Source organism: Chaetodon trifascialis, chromosome 18 (genome assembly GCF_039877785.1).
Source record: "Chaetodon trifascialis isolate fChaTrf1 chromosome 18, fChaTrf1.hap1, whole genome shotgun sequence".
Classification (NCBI taxonomy): Eukaryota; Metazoa; Chordata; class Actinopteri; order Chaetodontiformes; family Chaetodontidae; genus Chaetodon; species Chaetodon trifascialis.
In genome coordinates this window covers 18,536,407-18,563,811 of record NC_092073.1, presented here as the reverse complement: position 1 = coordinate 18,563,811, position 27,405 = coordinate 18,536,407, and the positions used below count along the sequence as shown (strand labels likewise).

Below are 27,405 nucleotides of genomic sequence, written 5' to 3'. Positions count from 1 at the left end.
AACAAATGCATCCAAGCTTGGATTCTGGAGAAAACCGGTATCTCTCTGTTTGGCTGTATCAGCATCATTTTGCTTTTCTTTCGTGTTTCTCTGCAGCCCATGCACGATGACTATGACCTGAGGCAGGAGCAGCTGAACAAGGCCTCTCTGCTGTCCTCCAAGAAGTTCCTGGAAAACCTCCTTGAAAAATTCATCACTAATGTGGTACATGTCTTTTTACTGTCAGTAAGGTGGTTGAAATCTGAGCTCAGGGGAATGAGAAGCTGTTGTCGTATGGTGTCACATGATGTTTAACCATTTATGTATCCAAAATCTGAGCTGTCGTTCGTTTTTTTCCAGGACCACGGAACAGGAGCTTTGGTCATCAGCTCTTTGCTGGACTTCTTAACATTTGCCCTCTGCGCCCCCTACAGTGAAACCACAGAGGGGCAGCAGTTTGATATGCTGCTCGAGATGGTTGCCTCCAATGGACGCACATTGTTCAAACTCTTCCAGGTAGTCAGCTTGACCTGCCGCCCTAATCATGATAGTAATATGGATGTTAAAAATTCAGTGGATGCTTGTGTATTGAATAAATGGTCCTTATGTGTAGCATCCGTCTATGGCGATAGTAAAGGGAGCAGGCCTGGTGATGAAGGCCATTATTGAGGTAAGCCTTTCAGTGAGTTAACACTGTCAATAATATCATGATCGTTAGCGCTTTATGATGATAACCAACCTGTGACTACTGAATTTAGGAGGGAGACAAGGAAATAGCCACCAAGATGCAGGAGCTGGCCTTGAGTGAAGGCGCTCTTCCAAGGCACCTGCACACTTCTTTGTTCACCATCAGCGCCGACCAGCGAATGCTCACCAACAGGTCCAGCCTCAATAAGTCCACACACGCACATACAATCATTGATCTTATCCAGAAAAACACTATGTAGCAGGAGGAAAAGCGCCAGTTAGTAAATGGCTCAGCTGCTCATCTGAGGATTTTCTTTATCAGGCAGCTGAGTCGTCACCTCGTGGGCCTGTGGACAGCAGAGAACCCTGTTGCCATGAACCTCCTGAAGAGGATACTGGTAAGGCTACAAATGAGCTCCATTCAGACTCTTAAACAAAGACTTGATGCCTGTCCAACATTCATGGCGTAAGCTATTAGTATAATGATACTGATACAGGCAGAGTACTCCAGGATGGATGCCAGTGCTAGCAGCTGACAGCTGAGGCTCCATGTTTTAAGTCTTGACCCAGTCCTCTGTGTCTTTTCCCCTCTTAGCCCACAGGCCTGCTGGCTTACCTGGACAGTCCTGACTCAGTCCCGGAGAAAGATGTGGACAGAATGCACATCCGTGACAACTTGAAAATCGCCACGGTATCTGGACAAACACATCACATCTGCAGGGCGAACAAAAGGCTCAATAAGAGAGTATTCTACTTTCTATTCATCTGTAATTGTTGTTTCATATTTGTTTCCCACAGGACCAGCTAAATCGAAACAAGGTGCCCGAGTGGCAGCGGATAGCAGGCAAAGCAGCCAAAGAGGTGGAGAAGTTTGCCAAGGAGAAGGCTGACCTCGTGTTGATGCACTGGAGAGATAAAATGGGCATCGCCCAGAAGGAGGTGAGGCTTCAGGGCTGAGGGGTGGATTTACCTGCTGTCAATCAGACAAGCTGCTGCTGCTGCTGCCGACTCTCTGTGCTCATGTGTCTCTTTCTGTCGCTCCTCCTGCTGATGCTGAGCCGTGCTGCAGAATCCAGATCCAAACTCAATAACACACATTTCAGCCGCTGCTGTTATTTTGCATGAAGGGCGCTGTCCGCTCTGATGCTGCCTGGCCTCGGGGACACCGTACGCGTCAAGACGCAGCCATGTTTGATTTTTTGATGTCTTGCATATTTGCTGTACGGACTGCTTCTGCACATTTTCTTTACTGTTTAACTTACATTTTTCTTTAGCTTTAACCAAAGTTTTCCATTGCAGGTGTGTCTGAATGTGACAAAGGGTTATTTAAACTCAAAGGTCACCGTTCTTTTATAGAATACCTCTGTTGGGATGTTAGGATGCCTCTGTCGGTCGTCTATGCTGTCTGCTCTCTGATGTTTCTACAAATCCGCAATCAAACCTGCTTTCCCATTAATTATATTCTCAAATCTGAGTTCACCTGAAACTCACCGGGCTTCCCTCTCTAGGACTCTAATGACTCAAATGGCTGATCACCTCCATGTTTCAGCTGGCTTGCTTTCATTGAATCACATCCACCCTTTCATGTTAGCGCCACATGCTCCACGTATGTTTGTTGCTAGCAATTCAGTAGGTAGTCGCTGCCAGCAAATCTGAAGCATTGAGTGACAGTTCTGTAGCATGAGGAGATCTCGTGACCTGTGATCCTTTGTGTTTCAACTCATCTGTTTGATCCAAGGAACAATAATCTCTCTGTGTTGTCTCTGCCCCACCCTCCCCTTGTCTTGTGTGGTTTCTCTGCTGTCAAACAATGCAGCAGGACAGAAATAACCTGGTAAGTAGGACTGACCAATGGGATCCATTCTGGTTTCTTTCCATGTTCTGTCTCTTCACCAAACCATTTTTCTTTAGTGTGTGTGGTTTTTTTTTTTTCTTTTTTATTCAGCCGGGCGATGGCCTGTTATCATCGCCATGCGTGTCTTCAAATAGATGCAAAGAAACAAATAAAATATTATATAGCAGAGAATAAAAGCATAGATTTAAAGACGCCTGTTCACGTCCTGCTGCCAGCAGAGGACATGTTCGAAGTACCTGTGGTGTTATGTCATCCATAAATAATGACCACATTGAGTAATTACCATAAACAGACGGACCTTTGCCAAGCAGCTTGTAAGGCCTCTGAAACACTGTTTTACACTGCAGCTCACACCAGTTTCCATTATGCAGGAAATTTGCTGTATTAACAGAAAATGTTAACCTGGCAAGCAGTAAGTTAAGAGCACTGTGAGGTCATAAGGCTTGAGGTGGAACGTCATCTTTGCAGCCGAAATCAACAGATTTACAAGAACTGTGGTCCAAATTATGCAAAGTCTCGCCCAGCAAAGAGTTACAGAACACACCTCATGTTAGGATCCCATCTTGGTTCTTGTGTGTCATTGCCTTAATTTCTGTGTCTGTGCCATGATGACATTGTTTGTGGGTGTTTTTATTTTTGTCTCGCTGTTCTAATATCTGACTTTCTCCCTTCTGAAAACCATTCTGTGTTACATTGTTCTGCACACTGGTTCTTTTGATTTCATTTCTGGTGTTCTCGTCTGTGTGATGTGTTGCTCCCAACTGTCTTTATGCCATAAGCTGAAAAAGGACCAAATAATGAGTGCTGTGAATAATGACAGGCCGACTTTTGTTCGTTTTCAGAACCCAAACCAAAAGCCCGTCATCCTGAGGAAGAGACGGCAGAGAATAAAGATTGAAGTCAACTGGGAGCTTTTCTACTACAGGTCTTCTTGCTTTATCCAACCTTCAATGCATATAATGCACTCAAACCCGCTTTTTATGCCCTTCATTCTCACCTGCTCCTCTGTCCTCTCAAGATTCCAGCTCGATCACGCTCGGTCCAACCTCATCTGGAACCTGAAGACGAGGGAGGAGCTGCGAGATGCTCTGGAGGGGGAGATGCGCGCCTTCAGCGTAGACCGCGAGCTCGGCAATGCCTCCGTCATCTCCTGGAACCACCAGGAGTTTGAGGTTAGTGCTCAGCAGGAGTGTGTGACGCTCGGTAAACCGTGATGTATCTGTGAATCCCACTGAGAACGCTGTGCCTCTGTTCTTATGTGCAGGTGAAATACGAGTGCCTTTCAGATGAGATAAAGATCGGGGATTATTACTTGCGTCTGCTGCTTGAGGAGGATGAAAACGAAGAATCGAACGCCATCAAGAGATCGTAAGTCTGCAGTACAACAACTCAACCAACTGCACTGATTTTATCTGCGTGCGCTGAATCCTGAAAGAGGACTCCTGCTTCTCTTTGCTCTTAGATACGAGTTCTTCAACGAGCTCTACCATCGCTTTCTGCTTACACCCAAAGTCACGATGAAGTGCCTGTGCCTGCAGGCGCTCGCTATAGTTTATGGGAAGTGCTCCGAGGAGATCGGCCCCTTCACAGACACAAAATACATCGTGGGCATGCTCGACCGAGTGAGTAGCAACTGTCACTGGAAGAGCTTATATAGTTATAATGGTGATAGAAGTCTTTTAATGTCTGTTCATTAATCCTGAATTACTCTCCCGTGGTTACAGTGCACAGACAAACTGGAAAGAGACAGACTCATCCTCTTCCTCAATAAACTCATTCTCAACAAGGCAAGCTATTAAAATCAACAGCACCCCTCAGAATTAACCCACATTTCTGTCTCTTTGTCTTGAGGAATAATTTGTCTTTTCGCTCTGCAGAAAAACGTGAAGGAGGTGATGGACTCTAACGGAGTTCGTATCCTGGTGGATCTGCTCACCTTGGCCCATCTGCATACCAGCAGAGCCACCGTGCCCCTCCAGGTGAAAACATACCTTTTGAGTGATATTATATGAAAAGAATGGCTGTGTTGTAATTCTCTGAGCCATAGATGAGAGTTAATTGAACTGCGAGCCTTGAGTGAAATCTGAATCTGTCTGGAGTGTCACACAGAGGTCTTGTTCATTTCCTCAGAGCAACGTGCTGGAGGCAGCGCCGGACATGAAGAGGGAGAGCGAGAAAGAGTGGTACTTCGGAAACGCAGACAAGGAAAGACGAGGACCTTTCAGTTTTGAGGAGGTGCGTGATCTTAAAACGTCCAGTTTTCATTGAGAAAAGGCCCAACTAACATAATATATTGCTCATAAATCTAATAACATCTTGTTTGTACAGGCACTGATTTATTATGATCATCATGTCTTTATTATTTAGAGTAAATTGGCCAGTTATTAGTTAGTAATTTGATATCATGTAGAGGAGACATCTTGAGTTACTGCAGTGTTACTTCTTTCATTTTTGGTCTCTTGGTTTATTTTTCCGTTTCTCTTTTCACTTTCCTTTGCAGCAGCCACCCCGACTCATCTTTGCGCTGTGTTTTTGCTCTTCTTTCTCCAGATGCAGGAGTTTTGGAGCTCGGGCGTCCTGACAGCGAAGACCCGCTGCTGGGCTCAGGGGATGGACGGATGGCGTCCCCTGCAGGCCATCCCGCAGCTAAAATGGTGCCTCCTGGCCACTGGACAGGCAGTGATGAATGAGTCCGACCTGGCTACACTAATACTTAACATGCTCATCACCATGTGCTCCTACTACCCCAGCAGGTGGGCGTAGCAGAGAATACCTCCGTATCATTGCATTAAATAATGCAGTCTGTGTGATGATTTTTGTTTGAGACATTAAACCAGCAGGCCATGACTGTAACACACTGATTTACTTTTATTCAGGGACCAAGATAATGCCATTATACGTCCTTTACCGAAGATCAAGAGGTTGATCAGCGACAACGCCTGCCTCCCGCACATTGTTCAGGTAGTCGCACAGTCTGAATCAAATTTTTTGTCTATGCAATGGCGCCACATCCACTTTGAGGAATTGCTGAAGTCATTAAAATGACATATTTTTCTTTGTCTACTCCAGCTGCTGTTGACCTTTGACCCCATCCTGGTGGAAAAGGTCGCAAACGTTCTGTACCTGGTGATGCAGGACAACCCTAATCTGCAGCGCCTCTATTTAACTGGAGTCTTCTTCTTCATCATGATGTACACGGGCTCCAACGTGCTTCCTGTCGCAAGGTGAGAACATGCGCATGAACATCCAAACATGCTAAAGTTAGGCCCACAAAGATCTGTGGATGAGGAGCAGTCAGTATGTTGATATTGACCTCTGAGGCTTTGTGCTCTCTTTAGGTTCCTGAAGTACACTCATCTGAAACAAGCCTTCAAATCAGAGGAGGTAACGTTGATTTTTCCCTTGTAGATTATCAAAGATTGTGTCTTATAAATCCTGTTAAACCTAACTTCTGTCTGTGCCTCCTCCGCAGTCTAAGGGTCAGGACATAGTGCAGCGGAGCGTTCTGGGTCCGGTGCTGCCTGAGGCCATGGTGTGTTACCTGGAGAACTACGAGGCTGAGCGCATCTCAGAGATATTCCTTGGAGAATTCGACACACCTGAGGCCATTTGGAGCAGCGAGATGAGGTAGATATCAGTCTCTATCATGTCTAATTAGTGTGGTTTGTTGAATTTTTTAACAGATTGTCTTTGAACTCCGTTTCAGGCGGATGATGATCGAGAAGATTGCAGCCCACGTAGCTGACTTCAGCCCCAGGCTGCAGAGCAACACGCGGGCCCTCTACCAGTACTGCCCCATCCCCGTGATCAGCTTCCCTCAGCTGGACAACGAGCTCTTCTGCAACATTTACTACCTCAGACATCTGTGTGACACCACCCGCTTCCCCAACTGGCCCATCCGAGATCCTGTATGTCGCTTATTTTTGCCTTATCAGCGTCCTGCTCGTATTTTTAAAGAAAGCCTTCTTTTAACAGTCTGATCCACCATCGTTATCCCGACAGGTGAAGCTGCTAAAAGACACTCTTGAAGCCTGGAAGAGGGAGGTGGAGAAAAAGCCTCCATCTATGTCTGTAGATGACGCATATGAAGTCCTCAACCTCCCCCAAGGACAAGGACAGTGAGTGTCCTTTGTTATTTGTCTCGTGTCCTGAATCGTCTTTGTTGATTAGTAGCAATAAACATGAAGAAGTGGGTGGGATGTGGGCGATAACTGAAGAATAAATGTTGGATAATGTGGAGTTCGACAGCAGGACTCAAGAAATGTTGGTGTTTCTGTCTTCAGGCATGAGGAGAGTAAAATCAGGAAAGCTTACTTCAGACTGGCGCAGAAGTACCATCCCGACAAGAACCCTGAGGGCAGAGTACGTGTTTCGACCGTTACCGACATGATATGTATGTAAGAGTTTACAAAGATTTATTCTCAGATTTCACTTCAACTTTATCTTTCAGGACATGTTTGAGAAAGTCAACAAAGCCTACGAGTTCCTTTGCACAAAATCCGCAAGAATCCTGGACGGCCCCGACCCAGAAAACATCATCCTCATCCTCAAAACTCAGAGCATCCTGTTCAACCGACACAAACAAGGTGTGCAGAGGGATCTTTTCTCTCATTTGTGCTTTTGTCGTTTTCTGGCACGAGTTCAGTCACATTTAACTTAACCAGCTTTTAACTGCTGCTCCTCTGACTTCCTCACTGTCTATAAACAGAACTGGAACCTTACAAATACGCCGGTTACCCCATGCTGATCAAAACCATCACAATGGAAACAGAGGATGATCAGCTCTTCTCCAAGACCTCCCCTCTGCTCCCCGCTGCTGTTGAACTGGCCTTTCACACCGTCAACTGCTCGGCCCTGAACGCAGAGGAGCTGCGCCGCGACAACGGCATTGAAGTAAACACACCTCCACAAATCCAGTAATTTTAACCAGTCGTCTACATGTGAACGTGCAATAAATGATCAGTTGTTGTATTGAATCAGGTGCTGTTGGACGCTCTTTCTCGGTGTGTTGCAGTGTTAACTGCATCCAGCAAGCCTGATGACATGGCTGTGCAGGTAAATTATCACCAAGCAGTCTTTATTCACCTGTAGTCACCTTCTTCTTCTCTGCAGATAAGCAGTGAGTTCTTTCTACTTTAATGTGCCACAGGTGTGCGGGCACATCTGTAAGTGCTACAGTGTCGCAGCCCAGTTTGAGGAATGCAGGGAAAAGATCATCGAACTGCCCAATATCATCAGGGACCTCTGTCACATCTTGTTCTATGGAAAGGTGAGAATCTAAAGCCCACTGCTGTGTTTTCTGTCTGTAATTGCAGAGAAAAGTCTTCTATCTGTACTATTTTTCAACTTCAGCATGTCATTGATAGACTATTTATGAGATGTTGATCCTTTCAGACTTTTAAAGCCTGCAGTTCAGAAAAAAGAAGTCTTTAGCTTTATACTTGTCAGCTTCTTGAAGTATTTACAAAGATGCATTTCCCTCAACCTTCATTCAGGGTCTCCCAAAAACCGCCGCCCTGGCAGTCCAGTGCGTGAGCTCCTTCGCCGTGGATTTCTTCCTACAAACCCATCTGTACCACGCTGGTGTGCTGTGGCACCTGCTGGTCCACCTCTTCAACTACGACTACACCCTGGAGGAGAGCGGCGTTCAGACTAGCCAGGAGACAAACCAACAGGAAGTGGCAAACAGCCTGGCCAAGCTCAGCCTGGTAGCCCTCAGCCGTCTGGGGGGCTACGCACAGACACCGCACAGCCCAGACGGGAACAACCCTGTTCCGGAGACCAACGGCGTCGAGGGAACACCTCCAGAGAATCCCACCATCCGCAAGAGCTTAGCAGCCATGCTGACGCCGTACATCTCAAGGAAACTGGCGACTGGATCTCCTGCTGAGGTACGTTGCACAGGCGGATTCGAATCATTGACAAACATAAACCCCAATGGCAAACTGAATGTGCCGCTTGTGCATTTAGGTGCTGAAGCTGCTGAATAGTAACTCGGAGAACCCATACTTGATCTGGAACAATGGAACACGAGCCGAGCTGCTGGAGTTCCTGGAGGGTCAGCAGGAGGGAAACATCAAGAGGGTAGGCAGGACATTTAGGCTTTTTTTCCCTCCAAGCTTTATGTGTTAAATGTCGTGTTTTTCAAGCTTCAGTTCAGGTATAAAATGGATTTAAAACAGAAGTGATACACATTAAACATGGAAATGGATCTTGTGTCAGCGTCATTCATGCGTCCTCTCTATGGTCTCTTTGTAGGGAGAGAATGATAAAAGCTTCGGGGCAGAATTTATTTTTAGTGACCACAGCAAAGAGCTCATAGTTGGAGAGATCTTTGTCCGAGTCTACAACGAGCAACCGACTTTTCCTCTTGAGGTGAGTAGAAGAGCAAGATTACATCTAGATTGTTGTGGCCACATTCAGTCTGCTTTTTTATTGTTTGCCCTTTTGCATCAGTCCTTTGTCTGCCATATATTTTATATGGAATAAGGCATGAACTACGTTTGATCATTGACTAAAACCCCATTTTATTTCTACTGCTTTCCCACATGTAATGGTCCATTTGGTTTATTGTCAGCATTAAATCAACTTTCAACCGGTTGTAATGCTATAATGTGTTTGACCGTCTTTGGTTTTAGTACCCTAAAGCATTTGCAGCCAGTCTGCTGGACTACGTAGGCTCCCAGGCCCAGTACCTCCACACTTTGCTGGCCATGAGTCAGAGTAACAAGGTGGAGTCCCAACAGCACGCTGAGAGGCTCCGCTTCGCTGAGATGGCGTTAGAGGCTCTCCGCAATGTCATCAAGAACAACCCTGGTGAGATGCAACACTTCCTCCAGCTCGGCCGACCTGACGTTGAGGTGTTTCTTCTTTGCTAAGCAGCTCTCTGTCTATGATTTCAGGTTCGGAGTCAGAGTGCATCGGCCATTTCAAACTGCTCTTCTCGTTGTTGCGGGTTCACGGAGCTGGCAGAGTACAGCAGCTGGTGTTGGAGGTAGAGATTCTTGGTCCTGATATCTATCCACTGTGATCTGAATATGCCCTTCGCTGCATTTTAGTCACACTGGTTTCCTCTGCAGGTTGTGAACACAGTCACATCAAACCAAGAATGCGTTAGCAACATTGCAGAGTCGCTGGTGTTGCCCAACCTCCTGCTGCTGCTCCACTCGCTCCCCTCCAGTAAGAACAAAACAAAGCAGAAGTCACTGGTTTACCATTTGGGCTCTTGGCTGCCTTCTCTATACTTACTGCAGTGTTGTAATTTTGGACTGTCATGTTTTTGTGTCATTCAGGCAGGCAAATGGTGCTGGAAACCTTACATGCTCTGACTTCTAACACAAAGATAGTCAAAGAGGCTATGGCCAAAGGTCAGTGTGATTCTACGTTGTGTTTTTTTTCTGAAGGCTGCTCCATATTTATGAGGATTCTCAGCGCACAGAAGCTCACGCTGATCTCTTTGTTCCCCAGGTGCTCTGATCTACTTGCTCGACCTTTTCTGTAACTGCACACATCCCCAGGTTCGCACACAGACTGCAGAGCTCTTCTCCAAGATGACCTCAGACAAGCTGGTCGGGCCAAAGGTCAGTCTGGACAGACAGAAAACGGAGTGATTCCTGTCTTTGTTGCGTTATCATGCATCATCATACAACCCGGTTTCCAAAAACGTTGGGACGCTGTGTAAAACATAAATACAAACAGGATTGCAAACAGTTTTAAAAAGTGTACTGACTGAGCCTTTCCAGGATGCCCCTTTCAGACCCAGTCATGATAATATCACCTGTTACCAATGAGCCTGTTTACCTGTGGAATGTTCCAAACAGGTGTTTCTGGAGCATTCCACAACTTTCCCGGTCTTAAGCTGCTCTTGTGCAGACTTGTTTGAAAATTGTTGCTGCATCAAATTTAGATTAAGCAGATATTTACAGAAATCAATGAAGCTGATGCATCCTAACTCTCTTGGAATCAGGGTCGCACATCCTCACGTTCTTATTCACGTTCATGGTTTCCTCTCTGCCAGGTGCGTCTAACGCTGATGCGTTTCCTCCCTGGTGTGTTCATGGACGCCATGCGAGACAATGCCGAGGCAGCAGTGCACATTTTTGAGGGAACGCACGAGAACCCTGAACTCATCTGGAATGACAACTCAAGGGAGAGAGTGTCCACCACAGTGCGGGAGATGATGCTCGAGTATGACAGGAGCCCAGTTCAATACTCTAGTTTCTGATTGATTAGTCAAGTGTGAAATATTGTATCCTTATTTTCTAATATGACCTTCACTCTCTTAATTTTTTCCAGGCACTTTAAACAGCAGAAGGATAATCCTGATGTGAACTGGAAAGTAAGTGCAGTAATACATAACTCAGTATAAGACAGTAACATGTTTTGAGTGATTCAGTGGGAGTAATTCTTGGTTTGTGTGCTCAGATTCCAGAGGACTTCACGGTGGCCTGTGGAGCAGGACAGGGCGAGCTAGAAGTTGGCGGAGTCTTCCTGCGAATCTTCATCGCTCAGCCAGGCTGGGTGCTGCGCAAGCCTCGAGAGTTCCTGGTGTCCCTCCTGGAGACCATGACTGAGCTGCTGGAGAAAAACAACCCCAACGTGAGCGGCCGTGCCGAGAAACACAAACGCACACAAACTGTTGTCTTACACCAGCCGTTTTCACCTCTTCCTGACACCTGTGGTCTCCCGTAGGGTGAGGCCCTGGAGACGGTTACCACTGCAGCAGTGTGTCTGTTCAGCACGCAGAGCCAGCTGGCCGACCAGGTTCCTCCTCTGGGTCACCTGCCTCGCATCCTGGCGGCACTCAACCACAAGAACAACGCCGTGCCCAAGAGCTCCATCCGCCTCCTCCACGTGCTATCAGACAATGAGGTGAGGAGCTGAATGTTTATACAGTGTATAGTTGACTCTGCTGCATCGATTTTGACTGTTTCACACTTGGGCTGAACACTTTTTTCGCTAAACAACAAATACTGAGTTTGTCTCGTCTCTGCACAACATGTTAGCTGAAACGGTCTTGTTTCATGCAGCTGTGTGTACGCTCCATGGCTTCTCTGGAGACCATCGGCCCCCTCATGACGGGGATGAAAAGCCGACCCGACATGGCCGGATTGGCTTGTGAAGCTCTTAACCGCATGTTCCAGAAGGAGCAGACTGAACTAGTGGCCCAGGTAAACACCAGGCAACTCCATTGTTTTTATTTATGTTTGACGACCATGTCAAATGAAAGGTTATTAACGGGTGTTTTGTCAATGAACTGAGCAGGCTCTGCGAGTGGAGCTGGTCCCGTACCTCCTGAAGCTCCTGGAAGGAATCGGCCTGGAGACGCTAGACAACCCTTCAGCGACAAAGGCCCAGATAGTGAAAGCTCTCAAGTCCATGACTCGCAGTCTGCAGTTTGGAGAACAGGTATGATCAGAGTGCATGACAGCAGGCTAATTAAATAAAATAAATAAATTAATAAAATTAAATAAATCAAAATGACATCTTAGTGGTTATTTATCTTATTTTAAACTCTTAACCAATCACCGCTTTGCAGGTGAATGAGATTCTAGCGAGGTCCTCGGTGTGGAGTGCCTTCAAAGACCAGAAACACGATCTGTTCATCTCAGAGTCTCAGACCGCAGGTTACCTGACAGGTAGAGTGTTTCTGTCAACTTAACCTGCTGTGACATTTTCTAACCAATCAAAGCTGTTAAAAGATTTTTCTGTGAGTGTGTTAAAAGGTAAGTCTTCACAGAGCTGTTGTTGAATCTTAATGCTTTGCTTTACCCTAAAATCCACCTTGTGGCTGACTCCTCACTTGTGCTTAAACCCAGCGAGCCTTTCTCTCTCCACGTCCTGTAACTTCCTGGCTCTGCCCTTCCCTTCCTCTTTGTCCTCCTCATTTCCTCCTCAGGGGTATCCACTCCTTCTCTCCTGGCCGCCAGCAGCCCACTGCGAGGTGGGCTCTAGACTCCTAAAATGGGCCCTCACAGCCCTCCTCTCGCTTGCTCTGATTCAGGTAGACCTTGACCTGACGTTTGACCTTGCCTCTTAACCTCCATCTTTGACCTTCACTTGATTTTTCATTCCCACCCCTGTGTCTTCGCAGTCCTGAAAATAATGTCATGACATCTTCATCCTCATCTCACACAAACAGTGAAACAGGACAGATAGCGATCCAAAAAATACTTCAAAGTAGCTTCATTAGTACCCAAAAACGTAGATTGTATAAACCTGCCTTCTTTGGTGGCTGTGGCTCAGGAGGTAAAGCGGTCATCCACCAATCAGGAGGTCGGTGGTTCGATCCCTGGCCTCAGCAGTCCACATGCCAAAGTATCCTTGGGCAAGATACTGAACCCCAAAACTGCCCCCAATGCTGCGCCGTCGGTGTGTGAATTCATATGTACGTCTCTTTGGATAAAAGCGTCTGCCAAATAACTAATTAATTAGCAATTGTAATTGTTTGTAATGGCCAGCAGGGGGCGACTCCTCTCTGGCTGCAAAAAACAAGTCTGATTTTATGGAAGCTGCTAAGAAAATGACCCTACTTCTCACTTGATTTATTATGTCTGTAACCAGTTGAATAATGACTTTACGGTCTCAGTCACTAGCTTTGATCCAGCATGATGTTCATTTTGTAAATTATGGTCCCATTTAGAGTAGAAATAGACGATGAAGCAGGCATGCTTGCTTGTGACTGACTGCCACAGCGTGAGTTTCAGAACGGTAGTCCACAAACCACTGGGTCACGGTGGGTTTACACATGGTAGGAGATTGTATAGAGAGAAAAACAGAAAATGCTGCATTGGAGCAGACATTTCCCTTTACACACCCTCTATGACATTATTTCATATTCAGCCACCTCTCCAACCTCACCCATCCTTTAACATTTGTTAAAATCACAACTGATCACACTCGTCTTTTAGTTTAGTAAATCACTGTTCTCAGCTCACCACTAGCGCAGGCTCACCTGTACTGAACCTGCTTCTTCCTGTCTCCTGCAGGTCCAGGAGTAGCAGGTTACCTTACAGCAGGAACTGGCACCACGGTAATGTGCAGCGTCCCACCCCCCGTGGACAACGACATCGGAGACCAAGGCTGACGGACACACACGCACACAAACACCCACGTCACGCTCAGGCACCCAGACTGCCCTGCAGCTTCACGGCCTCAGCTCAGAGGGGGACCGTTCAGCTCCCGGACGAGGGGGATGGAGAGAGAGAAAGGCGGAGCCGTCGTCGAACTTCACCAAAATCTCTGCAGCACCTCCTCCAGTATCACTCTCCTCTCCCCTTTCAGACGGCACTCAAGTCTTCATAAACACTTTGAAATTGTTTTAACGGATGACCACGTTTGTTTTGTTTCTGTGCTACTTTTCTCGTTTCTTCCGATGACACAGAAGAGTTTACTTTTTGTATGAATATATTTTTTACTCTAGATTTTGTTTTTTCATGAGAAAGACATCGGAAGACTGAGGCTTAACATAGGTTAACTGTCTCTTCTCTATTATCTCATTCCTCTTTGTCACATCCTGATTGGCTACACTTACCCTAAACCCTGAACAGAGGGTACTCGGCCTCGTTTGTGGCACATTTGTGCACAGGACCTATCTTCCTCTTACATAAACATGGCATTTACTAGTCAACATAACAGATTCTCATAAGGAAAACAATGTTAAAAGAGGAAATCAGAAAAAAATGCTATGATTTCTCTGCCCTGATTCTCCACTGAACCCTCAGACTGATGCCGACCTCTCGTCTGGTCCACTTCGATCCACTCTTTAGAAGTTGACACAGATCTGCTCTCCACTTGTCCAGCCTCTTATTCCTCTGATCTTAATTCACTTCATTCTGCTCTCTCTTTGAAGGCTACCTTTTCTGCCTCACGTTTTTTTAAAAGTAATTCTCCTTCCCCCAGAATGCAAAAAGCACTAGAATATTTATAAGTGAATAATAACCACCGGAAATGAGCTTCTGCTGAGACATGACAAATGACGTTGACTCTGATTATGAATCTATGTGAAAGACTAGTGCAATTTGTGAAATGTTCAATGTAATATTGCGTATATAAACTTTCTATATTGAATGTACATTAAAAAAATAAATCAGTCGCACTTGTACATAAAATTTTAAGAATAAAAGGGAACCCACAGTGTTGTTCTTTTGCATTTACATTCTTGCTTGTGGAACAGATTTCAACAGAATGAGTTCTTGTTTGCTCCTTTTTGAGAAGCACGACAAACATTAAATAGGCTGATTCTGGTGCTTTTTACACAATATATTTAGATTTGACCACATTAAAGCCAAGAAAATGCTTAAATAAATCCACAAGTTAAGCATTCCCCAACCCACATTTTATTCCTGATCGTGTGGATGAGGCCTTGAGACAGTTTTCATGGTGCGAAAATAAAATTACAATTTGTTAATTAATAATAAACAGTTTCAGAGCTTTTATGTTGTATTGGTCAAACTTAATCCATGACCTCACTATCCTGCCTACAGCCCTGGAGATTGATACTGAATTTGCTCACGTTTAGCATTTTATAGTTGCAGGATCTTTATGACAAAACGTGGTTTTCAAGTAGTTTTACTTACAAACCTAAATAGAAACTGTACATGTAGAGCATCTTAAAATGGTATAATCAAGCTTTTACCAGGTTCATTTTGGGATAAAAAAGGATAGTCATAGCAATCCACGTGCCATTATTTAAGGAGTGTGGATCACCTTGAAATTGCATAATTTACATCTATAAATTTGCTTCTAAAAAGTACTATACAATTAGAGATTTGTTTCCGTTAGGTCAAAACTATTGATTAACCGAAGAGCTGTCTGAACATGTCTTATTTAGATTGTGACGTCATACATCTAGGGTGGAGTCAGAAAGTTAGGGGTTGCAATACAGTGAAGAGCTAATCCCTAAATATGAATAAAACCAGTAGACTTTTATTAAATTGGTTTGATATTTATTGATTTTCTTTTATTCATAACAAATATGTGACTTTGCTCTTGGTGTATTTTTGCAATATCTATCATACCTTGAATATTTCGTTTCTGCGGATCTTTTGAACACCAGAGTTCGACTCCACACGGTTGAATTAGCAGGTAACACCGGAAGTTACGCTATTGGCGCGAATCACAACAACAATAAAGCTGATATTTTTATTTCGCCGAACTATTTATTCAGTTGCCATTAAGTGCATATTGTTTTTATTTATTCGTTTGTTTATAACAATACTAACACTAATCGTCTTTGAAGCGTTATAAGCGTTATAAGGTTATATTTGCTCGTTTGAATGTTTGCTGACCGGTTACACAAGAGCGCAGGCTGTGGAGATTTGACAGTTGCGTTATAGCTAAATAAACTTACATTTCGAGGAGTTTCATATGAAGAAGCCATGCTAAAGCTAAGCTAGTTAACTTAAAGTAAGTATTTATTAACGTTATTGTCAGAGTATAAGACACTGCCTCTAGCTCTCTGACCGTCTGATTGAGGTAAGTGACTTTGCTGTTTGGCTAACATTAACGTGAAGAACTAACCTTATTTTAAATTTACTAGTAGTAACTCTAACTGTGCTAACGCTAACTATTGTATACACGTAACATTGTACCAATCTATGACCGGTTTATTATTTGCTTGCTAAAATGTGAAACGTAGCTTTTAAAAAGACGCACAGTCATAGCACATCCTCTGTAAGTGATTGTTGTCGACTCAGAAGCTACTGCTAAGGCTAGCTGATGCCTTTGTAACAAATATTAAGTAATTTCACTGGTCCTTCATTCGCTGACAGGTTGACCATGTCTAAAAGAGACGATAAAGGCTTCATTGTAAAGTTTGTGGAGAGTAAAGGACAAAAAACAGAACATGCTATCAAGGCTTATGAGGTAAGCTCCATTATCTGCCTCAAACTATTATGATTATTACAGTTTTTGCCAATGGTCTGCCGTCTCTTTCTTGATGCTTTTGTCGATGATCGTGTTTGTCTCATCTTTTACACAGGCCATTTTGGAGCTGCAGTCTGAAAAGTACTTGAAAACCATAGATGAAGATGTTGTTTTACAGATGGACCAGAAAGACAAGTCTCTGTTTGTCTTCAGCAGCTTCACCACCCCAGCCTTTCTGCACTGCAAAAAGGTCTGACTATTTATTTAATAGTAATCACAAATTTCACAAGAATTAATGAAAGGCTGTCATGGAGGGTAATTCTCTGCTTTGTCACTCTTTGTCATTTGCCGTGTAGCTTGGCTGTCGAGTGGTGAGTCCACTTGTGGTGTTGTACTGCCTGCAGCAGCAGCGTTGTGTCCCCAAAGCAGAGAAGCCCGTCTATAACATGGCCATGGCTGACATCACCATTTCCTGCACCAGCCTGGATAAAGCAACACGGGTTAGTTCACTGCGTCTGATACCTCACAGATTGTTGCTCTGTTTAAATCAGCTGTCTGATTAATGCATCAGCGCGGTCATGTATGATTTTAGACTTAAAACATGAAGCAATAATCAGCACAATTACAATAAACACAAAGTCAGAGATAAAATCAGAATGATTTGCAGATACAAATCAAGGAAAGTTTTTCTGTTTGTGCAGGCAGAGGTGATGGATCTGGTGCAACTCATGGGTGGACAGGTCTACCTTGACCTAAATGTGTCCGTCACCCACCTGATAGCAGGAGAGGTGGGCAGCAAGAAATACCTGGTAGCTGCCAGCTTGGGTAAACCCATCCTGCTGCCCGCATGGGTCAAAACCTGCTGGGAGAAATCTCAGGACAGGTATGTTCTCTCATCAAAACTGATATGAGATCTACTGTAGAAAGATTTTGTTTGTGTTTTCTTGGTTAAATCAGCTCCTTTGTGCTCTCTTTATTTCACAAATATCAAAAGGTTTACCAGTCAGTCTTAACACTGCATCAAATTATGCAATTCTTATATAACATAGTTGCAATTTTATCATAATAACAATGATTATATCAAAAACACGGCTTTTAAATGTAGATGATAATGATTTTAAACACCTTGTTCTGTCTCCTTCAGTCTTTTCAGGTACTCAGATCTCCCCGTTGAGGAGTATCTGTGCCCTGTGCTGCGTGGCTGTACTGTTTGTGTGACGGGCCTCTCCAGCATAGAGCGTAAAGAGGTGCAGCGGCTTTGTGAGCAGCATGGAGCCAACTACACCGGTCAGCTCAAAATGAACGAGTGCACACACCTCATCGTTAGTGAGCCAACAGGCAAGTCACCAGTAGTTTTCACACAATGGCCATTTTTTTCTAACCAAAACTCCTGTAAGACTCACGTAGTGGGAGGACATTAGACATTTTGTCATTTTACTTTGCATTATTAATATCTATTCAATTCAGTATTACAGCGTTTGCTGAAGTTGAAAACACAAATAGTTTAACAGATAATTATTTCATAAAACATCTTGGCAAATATAATAAAAAGGATAATTCTGATTATTCTTGCAGGTCAGAAGTACGAGTGTGCACGGAAGTGGAATGTGTATTGCGTGTCCCTGCACTGGCTGTTTGACAGCATAGAGAAGGGTTTTTGTCAAGACGAGAGCAGGTATGCTGTGGAGCGTAACGCATCAAAGTCCACGCGACCGCATACCTCCACCCCTACTGGCACCAATAAGAAGGAGGGTGAGGCACAGCTTGTTTATGGTATTAAAAATGTTCCTTTTTCATCGTGTGTAATTGGGGTCGAGCACCGCATTTATTACCTCTTGTAAAGTGTTTCACAGTGTTAGTTTGCAGTATATTAAAATGAAGAATCACGTTTTTTAACTCCAGAGGGTCCATCTCTGTTGGGCTTGAGCCACATCTCTGTCAATGCCAGCATGACAATAAATGACACGGCCCTCACCAACGCCACCATCAGTCGCCTGGAAGCTCCAGACCCCATAGATAGTCTGGATCTCACAGTCTGCCCAGCTGATGATATACTGGATGGCTGCAAGGTAAGCAGACGAATATTCCTTTTTGTACAGAGTGGGCATTTCCTTGGTAATCTCTTGATTGAAATTACAAAAGACAAATCTGAGATTTTATTTCACAAGTGTTAAATGTTGTGCAGCTGTACCTGTGTGGCCTGCCGGGGAAGAAACTGGAGAAGCTGCGGCGTCTTGTGAACACTGCAGGAGGTCTGCGCTTCAACCAGCCCAGTGAGGAGCTCACACATGTGGTGATGGGAGAGCTGGACCAGGACCTTAAGAGTTTTCTCTCCAAAGCAGCACATAGGTGTGAAAATACAGAATCCTAGGGTTTAGAAACATGTCAGATATGTTTGGCTAAATTACACAAAATGTGTACATGCATGTTTGATGTGTTGATTTCATTTAATGTAATACAGGTATGGTTTGATAACTTAAGAATGTAGCCCACCTTGAATTAAGTTCCATTTAAGTTTAAGTTAAGGACTTCATGTTTTCTTAAAGGTTAAGTTGGTTTACAACATCATATTTAGTCACAATAAAGAAAATACACAGATATCCTCAAAATACATAGAAATGAAGAAGGGAGTGGAGACTATGATATTCAGAGAAGTTGTAGCATAAGGGGGAGAGTACTATGGCCATTTAAGATCACAGTATGCACCCACTGAGCTGATGTTATCTCTGTGTGTTACTCCTCAGACCTCATGTAGTCACGGTGCAGTGGCTGCTGAACAGTTTCAGCAAAGGCAGTCTACTCCCAGAAGCAGGTTATCTCCACCCTGACTGTCTGCCCCCTGCAGCAGCCGCTGTATCTGTGCCTGCCCATCACACTGCCACCTCCCGGCCCTCAGCTGGCCCCCCTGTGGCCAGCCCCAGCACTCCCAGGCATAAGAGAGCAGAGGAAGATCTGCTCTCACAGTACATGGAAGATGACCCTACAATAGGTAGGTATCTGTTGAAGGATTTACTGGGGCCAAGTGGAATTGGATGTCATTAAGAGATTTTACGAGATATATAGTTTCATGTTTTGCAGCTAATCTCTTTTTTTCTTTCATCCTCCAGTTGACATGCCCCCACCAGCAGAAGGCAGCAGCAGGAGGTCCATCAGTACAGCCGCAGAGCCTCAGCCTGAACTCTGGGCACCAAACCAGACCAAAGGACCAGAGCCAGAATCCACCCTGCAAGAAGCCAGCGAGGCAGGCCTGTTTTGTGGGAAATGCTTCCTTCTCGTGGGCTTTGGCTCTGAGGCCGAGGCCCAGCTCTCTCTGCTGGTGACAGAAAATGGAGGCAAGGTGCTGATGGGCCGCACACGTGTTGTGGCCGACTACGCGGTGGTCCCACTGTTGGGCTGCTCAGTGGAGGCCACAGTGGACGAGGTGGTCACTGATACCTGGCTGGTAAGATCATAGTCATACTGTTGGCTTTTTACCTGTGTGAGAAGGAGGATGTGGCATTCCTGAGTCCATCAGTTGATTTGTTAATCACCCCTAATTTAATTTAAAATACGTATGTGTCCTCTATCAGTTTTGTGTAAGAGGAAAGAGCCTTTTAAGTTTGTTACCTGACAAAATGTTTCACTCTTGTTCATTTTCAGGCCATGTGTGTGGAGAAGGAGTGTGTTCTGCAGCTCTCCTCCAACCCTTTGTTCACGCCTGTTCCTGTGATGGACGGACGTCTTCCTCTCAAAGATTGCGTCCTCTCTGTCAGTCAGTTCACCGGAGCAGAGAGGGAGTCTTTGGTCGAGCTGGCCAAGCACCTGGGAGCCAGGTATGGTTACACTGGTTCTGATGCTGGCACGGGAGCTTATAAGCCCTTCAGAACAAGAGAGCAAAAGGGGAAACAGCACAGGGAACACACTGCTATAACAGGGTCCTTATAAATGTTTATTGGTTTGCTTTCATTGCTTTTTCTATTGTATTGTTCTGTTGTCATGGGCTCTATAATACAATGACGACTCTTCAGGTGTGACTCTAGTAGCAATACTTGTGGTTTTAGGCACATTATGTTTGGAAACTTGTACCGTTATGGTGGTTGGTTTCAGGACAAAAATGTTAAAAGAGGAATTTCCATTTTTCTATGTGTCAGAGCTGCTGGGCTGTGGGGTGTTGCCATGATGAAGATGAAGTCCTTTGCTTTGCACATTATTTTCTCTCCTTTAGCCTCATGTCCTGCCAGCCTGTTATAAACAACCTGTCTTAAAGCTTCACCTCTCTCTCCTGTAGTGTCCAGGATTACTTTGTGCGTCTGGCCAACCAGAAGAAGGGCATGCTGGCCAGCACTCATCTGGTGTTGCAGAGCCCCGAAGGCACAAAGTACCAGGCAGCAAAGAAATGGGGGCTCCCAGCTGTCACCATGCACTGGATACTAGAGTCTGCTCGGACCGGCCAGAGGGCAGAGGAGCGCCGTTTTCTAGTTGACCTGCCTCCTTCGCCAGGTGAGAGAAGTGTCATGATTAAAGCCTGTATGTGAATGTAAATGCATGTTTTATTAGCATTGGCTGGGTGTAGAACATGATGGATGGCAGTAATTATACTAAATTACCAGTGAGTGTATTTTTTACCCTCCAAGTAAATTCTGCCAGGCATTTTTGATATAGCCTATAACAGTGGCCTTGTTTTCTTCTTCTACAGACAGAGATGATGAGAGCTTTGTCGGCGGTTCCCAGAAGCCAACCATGCCTCCACCAGCACGTTTGTCTCCAGAGGTCCCTTTGCTGGGCGTCCAGAGCAGTAAGGCCGTTACCCCGCTGGATTTAGGTCGCTTCCAGAGCAAAGTGTTCCGCTCCGTGTTGGACGAGATGAAGCCCAAACAGGACATCAGCACCCCCAAACAAAACCAGGAGGGCTGCAGAAGGAACCCCCATCAGAAGGAACCCTCGCTGCAGCTGGACACTCCCTCTCGCTTCCTCAGCAGAGACCAGCTCTTCAGGCCCTCCTTCAATGTCAAGGTTAGGACAGCAACAGAATCTAGTGTCAGAATAATGATTTTAGCTTCATGCAGTAAATTGTGCATTGATATTTGATGGATAACCCTGTAAATACATGGACTGCTCCTTGTGTTAAGGATGCACTAGGAGCGTTGGAGACTCCAGGGGGATGTTCCAAACCAGGAGAGAGGTGTGGGACGCCGCTGACTGATGTCATCAACAGGAACCTGAAAGTGGCTCTGGCCAATAGCACCCGAAATAGTGCCTCAGATATGCAAGCCATCTCTGCTAGCCCCCAGTTTACCAAGACAACTGAGAAGGAGGTAAACTAAAGTACAGCAGGCCTGTTTGCATAGTCCACATTGGTGGTTTAATCTCAGGATTGCTTCATTTATCAAGTAAAATGCACAGCAGCCATGATGAATGACTGATGGAGGATCTCTTATTGTTACAGAAACCTTTACTGTGACTTAGTACAGGAAAACCTTATTGGTAGTACAAGGGAAAGTACTATTAAATACTGCACATATCACTTAATGTTTTTCTTCTTTGTAAGGTCCCAGAAAAAGATGGCGGCCCTCTGACTGGTGTTGTGATCTGTGTGGGAAAGAAGCTGAGCAAAATGCAGGGTGAACTCAATGCCATCGCTGCCTCGCTCGGAGCGGACTTCAGGTATTCAACACGCCGTCACTCTTTTTGTCCACCACTGCTGGCTGCAACCCTTCTTCAGTCAATATCACTGTAAAGTGGTGGGGGGATAAACAGTCCTCATCATGTGGAAAAATACTTTCCAAATCTTAATATGACAAACATACTGAACAAAGAAGGAAATTTCAAAATAAAAGCGCAATAACTTTGGAAGATGTCCACTTGATTTGTCTACTCCAAGCTGCTGAAGCTTCGTATGTTAAGAATATATTATTGCACAGAAGAAGGACTGTGCATTTTGTCCCCCCTCACTTTAGGAAGGGATTTCTTTGCGTCCAGTACGGACAGAAGGAATTATTACAGCAACCAGTAACCCTTTTAATGTACATATAGGAACATCAACATGAGGATTGATTTAAGGAAGAAAGACTTGAAAATGTGAACCTAACATTTAATATTTTATTTAGTAAACATGGATGCAAACAGTACAACGACCTCTTTATCATCTTGTTTTTAGGTGGGCTTGTGACGATACAGTGACGCACTACATCTACCAGGGCCGTGTGGGGGACAACACCCGGGAATACAGAGGAGTGAAGGAGAGGGGGCTGCATGTGGTCTCCCAGTACTGGCTGCAGGCTGTACGTTTCCCAGCAGCAGAGCCCGAAGCTCTACTTTACTGCTCAGCTCCTTCAGTTGCTTATTTTGATGGATCATTTAGTTTTTTTTTATTATTTTGTTTTGTCTGTCTATATTATATAGCTTATATTTACATAGAACAGAGAAAAGCAGCCAATCCTCACATTTGAGAGGCTGGAACCAAAAATATTTGGCATCTGTTGCCTTAAAAACGACTGAAAACGATAATCAGTTATCAAAACTGTTGCTGATTAATTATCTGTTCATCAATTAATTAGTTGCATAAGTGCTATTATGCAGAAACACAATTAGTCCTGTGCTGATGGACCTCAGTGTCAATGACATTGTGTGATTGCAGATAATAAGATATTCAAGTATTTGTGCAACTGTGCCAGACAATTAGGAGGCGAACTGCAGACTGAGCTTGATTTGATAGAAACCACAAAGGAAAGTATTAGTCACAAATGCGTGCCTCAATGAACGAGGCATTTTGTTGACATTTGTTTCACAAACTTGTAAAGAAATTATGTCTTCAAGAAGATACAAAAAGTGATATTAAGATACACCTGATTTAATCGTTTTCATGCCAGTAGATGCTGCTTTGTTATCATTCAGTATTCACTTAGCATATTTCACCTGGGGGGGAAATAATTATCATCCCATCAACCAAAGCAGAATATTAAATCAAAAACAGCTTTGATGTGCTAATTTCGCAGACAGATGGGAGTGTCAGCTGTGCTTCCCCTTGTCTTTACTTCATTCAGTTAATTCTTGTGGCAGCATACACAGAAGTTTACAGCTAACAAGTTGCCCGTGCCGTCTTGCGCAGTGTGCTGAGGAGCAGAGGCACGTCCCCGAGTCTCTGTATCCTTTCACCTACAACCCTAAGATGAGCCTAAACCTCAGCCAGGTGCCCAGCAGCTCTCAGAGGTCTCCACCTTCAACACGAGCCCAACTCAGAGACGCCACTGAGGCAAAGGACGACAAGGTGGGTGGAAATGTGCAATTTCACCTCCTGTAGAAGCACTTTTTATTGTGTCTGTCAGCTGAAGATCAGTCGAGCATTGGATGCTGCTCAGCGTTGAATTTGAATTTCTTACGTGGGTCTATGTTTCATAGTAATTCTAAGAAAGAGGTGCGTCATGAATGCAGGGGGTCTCATCTAATGATCTGCTTGATCATCTGACCCTCAGAGCGAACACGTTACCACAGAAGAAAATACAACATTACGTCGTGTAAGTGACGGAAGCGTAGAAGAAGAGACGCATGATGCTACGGATAAAAGGGGTGGGTGTCTTTTTTCCAGCTCTGCACGTACGTGATACAACCACTCAATTTTGTTTTTACTGATTGTTGTTGATTATCTGGTGCAGATATTTCAGAGACTCTAGAAATGAGAGAGAACCTGCAAAGACAGCTCCAGGAGATCATGTCGGCCACCAAGCTGACGACAGGGAGGCGTGCCTCAGCCAGACTCAGCAGGATGGGATCGGGAGGGGCCGACTTGGGCCCCCACACGCCTGATGGGAGCCGGGTCGGACGTAGTGGGAACAGACGCACTCTAGAAGCTCTCAGGTAAGGAAGCCATGTAGTGAGAAGATAAATATCGATGCATCCTTAAAGGATCTCAAAGCAAACTGTTAACATTTTTAGGACAGTTGTGCCATAAAACGCATACAGTTTATGAATTTGACGCATTTTAAATTAAGAAACCTGAAGTTCAAACAGTTCAGAGCATGATGAAGCTGTTTTCTTCCTCATCAAAATAAATTCCCCTCATTCTGTCCTGACCTCAGGGTTTCCAGAGAAGCAGCTATGGACATAAACACAGAGCCGTCTCAGAGTGAACAGATCGTCTGGGATGACCCCACAGCCAGGGAGGAGAGGGCCAAGCTGGCTGATAATTTACAGTGGCCCGGAAGCCCCTCGCAATACTCTGAGCCCCTGGCGCCTCCACCTCCTCCCACCGCGGAAAACGGCCCTCAGTTCAGGGACTCCATGACGGACTCTGAGCTGGTGGAGATGGGTAAGAGATCAGGAGGAGGCTGCACAAGCTGTTTTGTTAGCCAAGTTGTTTCTGTTAGCAAAGTTATACCTTAAGGTGGAGAATTACACGACTGATTTAAAGCAAGTGGCAAAACATAAACTAGTTCACACATCTAGTTAACTAAAGGTTTACACCTACAAACTGTCGTAGTAATTATTAGTAATTCTGACACGTAGATTTCTCCATGTTTGCAACTCAATCCTGATGAGGACTCTCAGGTCAGTGTGATTAAGACAGGTGCGTTTGCTTACCTGCATCTTAGCTAATTTGACTTGCACTGCCATCACTTTGTCCTCTCCCAGCTGCCTGTGATGTCATCGACCAGCACATGGGCCGGAAAGTCATGACGCCTCCAACCAAGGAGCGAGAAAGTGACCTCCTCACTCCCAAAGCCCCCAGCATCGCCTTCCCTCTCGCAAACCCTCCAGTCGCACCAGAGCCACAGGTGAACATCCGTATTTACGTTTACAACAGATCTGCACGCACATGCTGTAATGTGCACCCTTTCATGTCTCTTTTAAACTAGCTGCCGGTGCTAATAAAGCTTTCTCTCTCTCAGGAGGAGCGCGAGGAAGAAAAGCAGCCGCCCAGATTTCAGCTGTCCTCCCTCAGCCCTCAGGAACGCATTGATTACAGTCACCTCATAGAGGAGCTTGGTGAGTCTTCCACCTAATTAGGGCTCTAACAGTGTTTCATCATGCTGCAGTGGAAAAAAAGCAACACATCACAGGCCTGAAGTCAAGAGGAGCTAATCCCCGATGACTAAAACAGAGGATCGTGCCTCCAGGGTCCGGGAATGTTTCCTCCTCCAGATGCTTGCTCTGACAAACATGTTCTCAGATAGACTCCAGCACATCGTCAGCTGAGTCATTATTGCAACTTATGTGGTATATTCAACCGAAGCAGCATTTACAAAGAGAAATGTCAAGCATAAAGGGGGGATTGATTATATAGAACAGTCCCATGAGGTGAAATTATTTTGAAGATTGTGTTTAATTCTGCCGCTGACGTTGAAAGCAGCAGCGTATAGTGAGTCAGCAGGTAGAGGTGGGTCATGCTTAAGTGCATTTATACATCAGGCTCCAGTCTTTTATCATCAGGTCTGTAAGTTTAGGTACAGCATATCTTATCTATAGTTCTGTTTTTCCCCTTTCTTTCATAATATGGTTTTATAGGTGGTGTAGTCCTCGACAAGCAGTCTTTCGACCCCAGCTGTTCCCACATCATCGTCGGGACTCCCCTGCGCAACGAGAAGTACCTGGCAGCGATGGCGGCCGGCAAGTGGATCCTGCACCGCTCGTACCTGGAAGCCTGCCGCTCCGTGGGTTGCTTCATCCAGGTCAGGATCTGAAGATTTCACCCTGCACTAACTGTGCTGTTGTGGTATTGATATTGAAGTTAACGTGCAGCATGTCAGCTAATGTCCTGTTGTGTTCCAGGAGGATGAGTATGAGTGGGGCAGTAGCTCCATTCTGGATGCGTTGCCCTCCATCACCTCCCAGCAGAGGAGACTGGCGTTAGCTGCCATGCGCTGGAGAAAAAGCCTGCAGGGACGCTCTGAGCACGGGGTACTTACAGACGCATCCACACATTGTATTGTATATCTGCTGCTTGAGATTTAAAGTGTTGACTTTTGGTGTTTTTCAGGGAGCCTTCAGTGGATGGACGGTCATGCTGAACATCGACCAGAATAGAGAATCAGGCTTCAGGCGGTTGCTGCAGTCTGGCAGGGCGAAGGTTGCTGCCTGGACTTTCAGTTACTTCAGCAGCCAACGTTTAATTGTAAGCATGCCAAAGCCTTTGTTCTTACCTGTAACTTCTCTCTCCAGGTCCTGCCGAGTCCCTCGCCGTCCTTGTACAAGGAGGCCACTCACCTGTTTGCAGACTTCACCCGGCTGAAGCCCGGAGACTTCAGGGTCAACATATCAGAGGCTGTCTCCAATGGAGTCACATGCCTGAAGCCAGAGTACATCGCAGATTACCTCATGCAGGTCAGTGGAGCTCTGTTGTTACTGGATTGAATAACAAGATCTTGGATTATTATATTACAGTGTTGATGTAAACAGGATGTTGCTTCAGTTTAATTGCATCCTGAAAGTGAAGTATCAGCTTTGTAAAGAAAGAATGACTTAATGTCACTTTTATGGACCGTTTATCATTTTAGGATTTTTAAATGACATTATCTTGGAATAAGATCACTTTGTTACCGTTAAAACAGAATGAAGTTAGGTTCAGTGTTAAAGATGCTTTTTTTTCTGTCCTCCAGGAGCCAACCCCACCCATCGAGCTGTACTACCTGAGCGAAGCTCCCTCTGAAGAAACTCCAGGCACCCCGTCACGTAAGCGTAAAGCAGCGGCAGACAACTCCAGGCTGAAAAAGTCACGCCTGAACTGAATGTACTAAACGTTACCATTAAATGTCCCACGTCTGTGAAAATGATTGTAAATAAGATTGTTTTTATCCTGTAAAAATAAAATGAACGTTGCGCTTGTTTAATCACTCTGGCTTCGTCATTCAGGATTGCATTTGGCTGCTGCCTCCGACTGTAGCTGTGACGGATGACTCAATGAAGGTCTACACAAAATGTTGAGTCACGTTTTGTAATTGGGTGCAGTGATGTCATGTGGCCTCTGGGGGGCAGAATATCTTCACTCTTCGGCTCAGGACTGCGTGACAAGCGATTTCTCGGCAGCAGAATGAGAAAGTGGGTTC

The 27,405-nt window shown here is 45.0% G+C and overlaps 2 protein-coding genes across 8 annotated transcripts in view; both read left to right on the top strand.

The window, feature by feature from the left end:
• The window catches only part of LOC139346590 (dnaJ homolog subfamily C member 13), a 28,337-nt gene extending 13,681 nt beyond the window's left edge, over nt 1-14,656 (top strand). For 3 of the 7 annotated variants that reach the window (XM_070985747.1, XM_070985742.1, XM_070985743.1), the window contains 43 exons: nt 97-204; nt 340-495; nt 593-649; nt 738-859; nt 989-1,064; nt 1,262-1,357; nt 1,465-1,605; nt 2,483-2,500; nt 3,364-3,446; nt 3,540-3,693; nt 3,786-3,889; nt 3,984-4,143; nt 4,246-4,308; nt 4,399-4,500; nt 4,652-4,756; nt 5,072-5,274; nt 5,398-5,482; nt 5,591-5,745; nt 5,860-5,905; nt 5,994-6,148; nt 6,228-6,429; nt 6,524-6,639; nt 6,805-6,883; nt 6,972-7,107; nt 7,230-7,414; nt 7,502-7,576; nt 7,671-7,790; nt 8,017-8,412; nt 8,492-8,605; nt 8,780-8,896; nt 9,160-9,337; nt 9,424-9,515; nt 9,601-9,700; nt 9,814-9,888; nt 9,989-10,101; nt 10,539-10,708; nt 10,817-10,859; nt 10,946-11,119; nt 11,213-11,392; nt 11,551-11,691; nt 11,786-11,929; nt 12,060-12,159; nt 13,510-14,656. In XM_070985747.1, coding sequence (XP_070841848.1) covers nt 97-204; nt 340-495; nt 593-649; nt 738-859; nt 989-1,064; nt 1,262-1,357; nt 1,465-1,605; nt 2,483-2,500; nt 3,364-3,446; nt 3,540-3,693; nt 3,786-3,889; nt 3,984-4,143; nt 4,246-4,308; nt 4,399-4,500; nt 4,652-4,756; nt 5,072-5,274; nt 5,398-5,482; nt 5,591-5,745; nt 5,860-5,905; nt 5,994-6,148; nt 6,228-6,429; nt 6,524-6,639; nt 6,805-6,883; nt 6,972-7,107; nt 7,230-7,414; nt 7,502-7,576; nt 7,671-7,790; nt 8,017-8,412; nt 8,492-8,605; nt 8,780-8,896; nt 9,160-9,337; nt 9,424-9,515; nt 9,601-9,700; nt 9,814-9,888; nt 9,989-10,101; nt 10,539-10,708; nt 10,817-10,859; nt 10,946-11,119; nt 11,213-11,392; nt 11,551-11,691; nt 11,786-11,929; nt 12,060-12,159; nt 13,510-13,607 — 5,337 coding nt within the window. In that variant the 3' untranslated portion in view covers nt 13,608-14,656. Of the gene's footprint in view, nt 1-96; nt 205-339; nt 496-592; nt 650-737; nt 860-988; nt 1,065-1,261; nt 1,358-1,464; nt 1,606-2,482; nt 2,501-3,363; nt 3,447-3,539; nt 3,694-3,785; nt 3,890-3,983; nt 4,144-4,245; nt 4,309-4,398; nt 4,501-4,651; nt 4,757-5,071; nt 5,275-5,397; nt 5,483-5,590; nt 5,746-5,859; nt 5,906-5,993; nt 6,149-6,227; nt 6,430-6,523; nt 6,640-6,804; nt 6,884-6,971; nt 7,108-7,229; nt 7,415-7,501; nt 7,577-7,670; nt 7,791-8,016; nt 8,413-8,491; nt 8,606-8,779; nt 8,897-9,159; nt 9,338-9,423; nt 9,516-9,600; nt 9,701-9,813; nt 9,889-9,988; nt 10,102-10,538; nt 10,709-10,816; nt 10,860-10,945; nt 11,120-11,212; nt 11,393-11,550; nt 11,692-11,785; nt 11,930-12,059; nt 12,160-12,419; nt 12,525-13,509 lie in introns of all 7 variants that reach the window. The other 4 variants (XM_070985749.1, XM_070985748.1, XM_070985744.1 and 1 more) reach the window with 3 other exon arrangements.
• A 941-nt stretch (nt 14,657-15,597) lies between these two features.
• topbp1 (DNA topoisomerase II binding protein 1) lies at nt 15,598-27,191 on the top strand. Its single transcript, XM_070986559.1, has 28 exons — nt 15,598-15,997; nt 16,294-16,387; nt 16,503-16,637; nt 16,744-16,887; nt 17,089-17,270; nt 17,532-17,725; nt 17,963-18,139; nt 18,290-18,456; nt 18,573-18,736; nt 19,132-19,376; nt 19,495-19,829; nt 20,027-20,199; nt 20,655-20,866; nt 21,063-21,379; nt 21,496-21,681; nt 21,915-22,030; nt 22,524-22,647; nt 23,475-23,633; nt 23,839-23,932; nt 24,019-24,220; nt 24,442-24,671; nt 24,995-25,137; nt 25,252-25,348; nt 25,868-26,031; nt 26,132-26,260; nt 26,340-26,429; nt 26,522-26,683; nt 26,959-27,191. The coding sequence occupies exons 2-28, from the start codon at nt 16,301-16,303 to the stop codon at nt 27,085-27,087; spliced, it is 4,557 nt and encodes a 1,518-aa protein (XP_070842660.1). The 5' UTR covers nt 15,598-15,997; nt 16,294-16,300; the 3' UTR covers nt 27,088-27,191.
• Nucleotides 27,192-27,405: the final 214 nt, after the last annotated feature.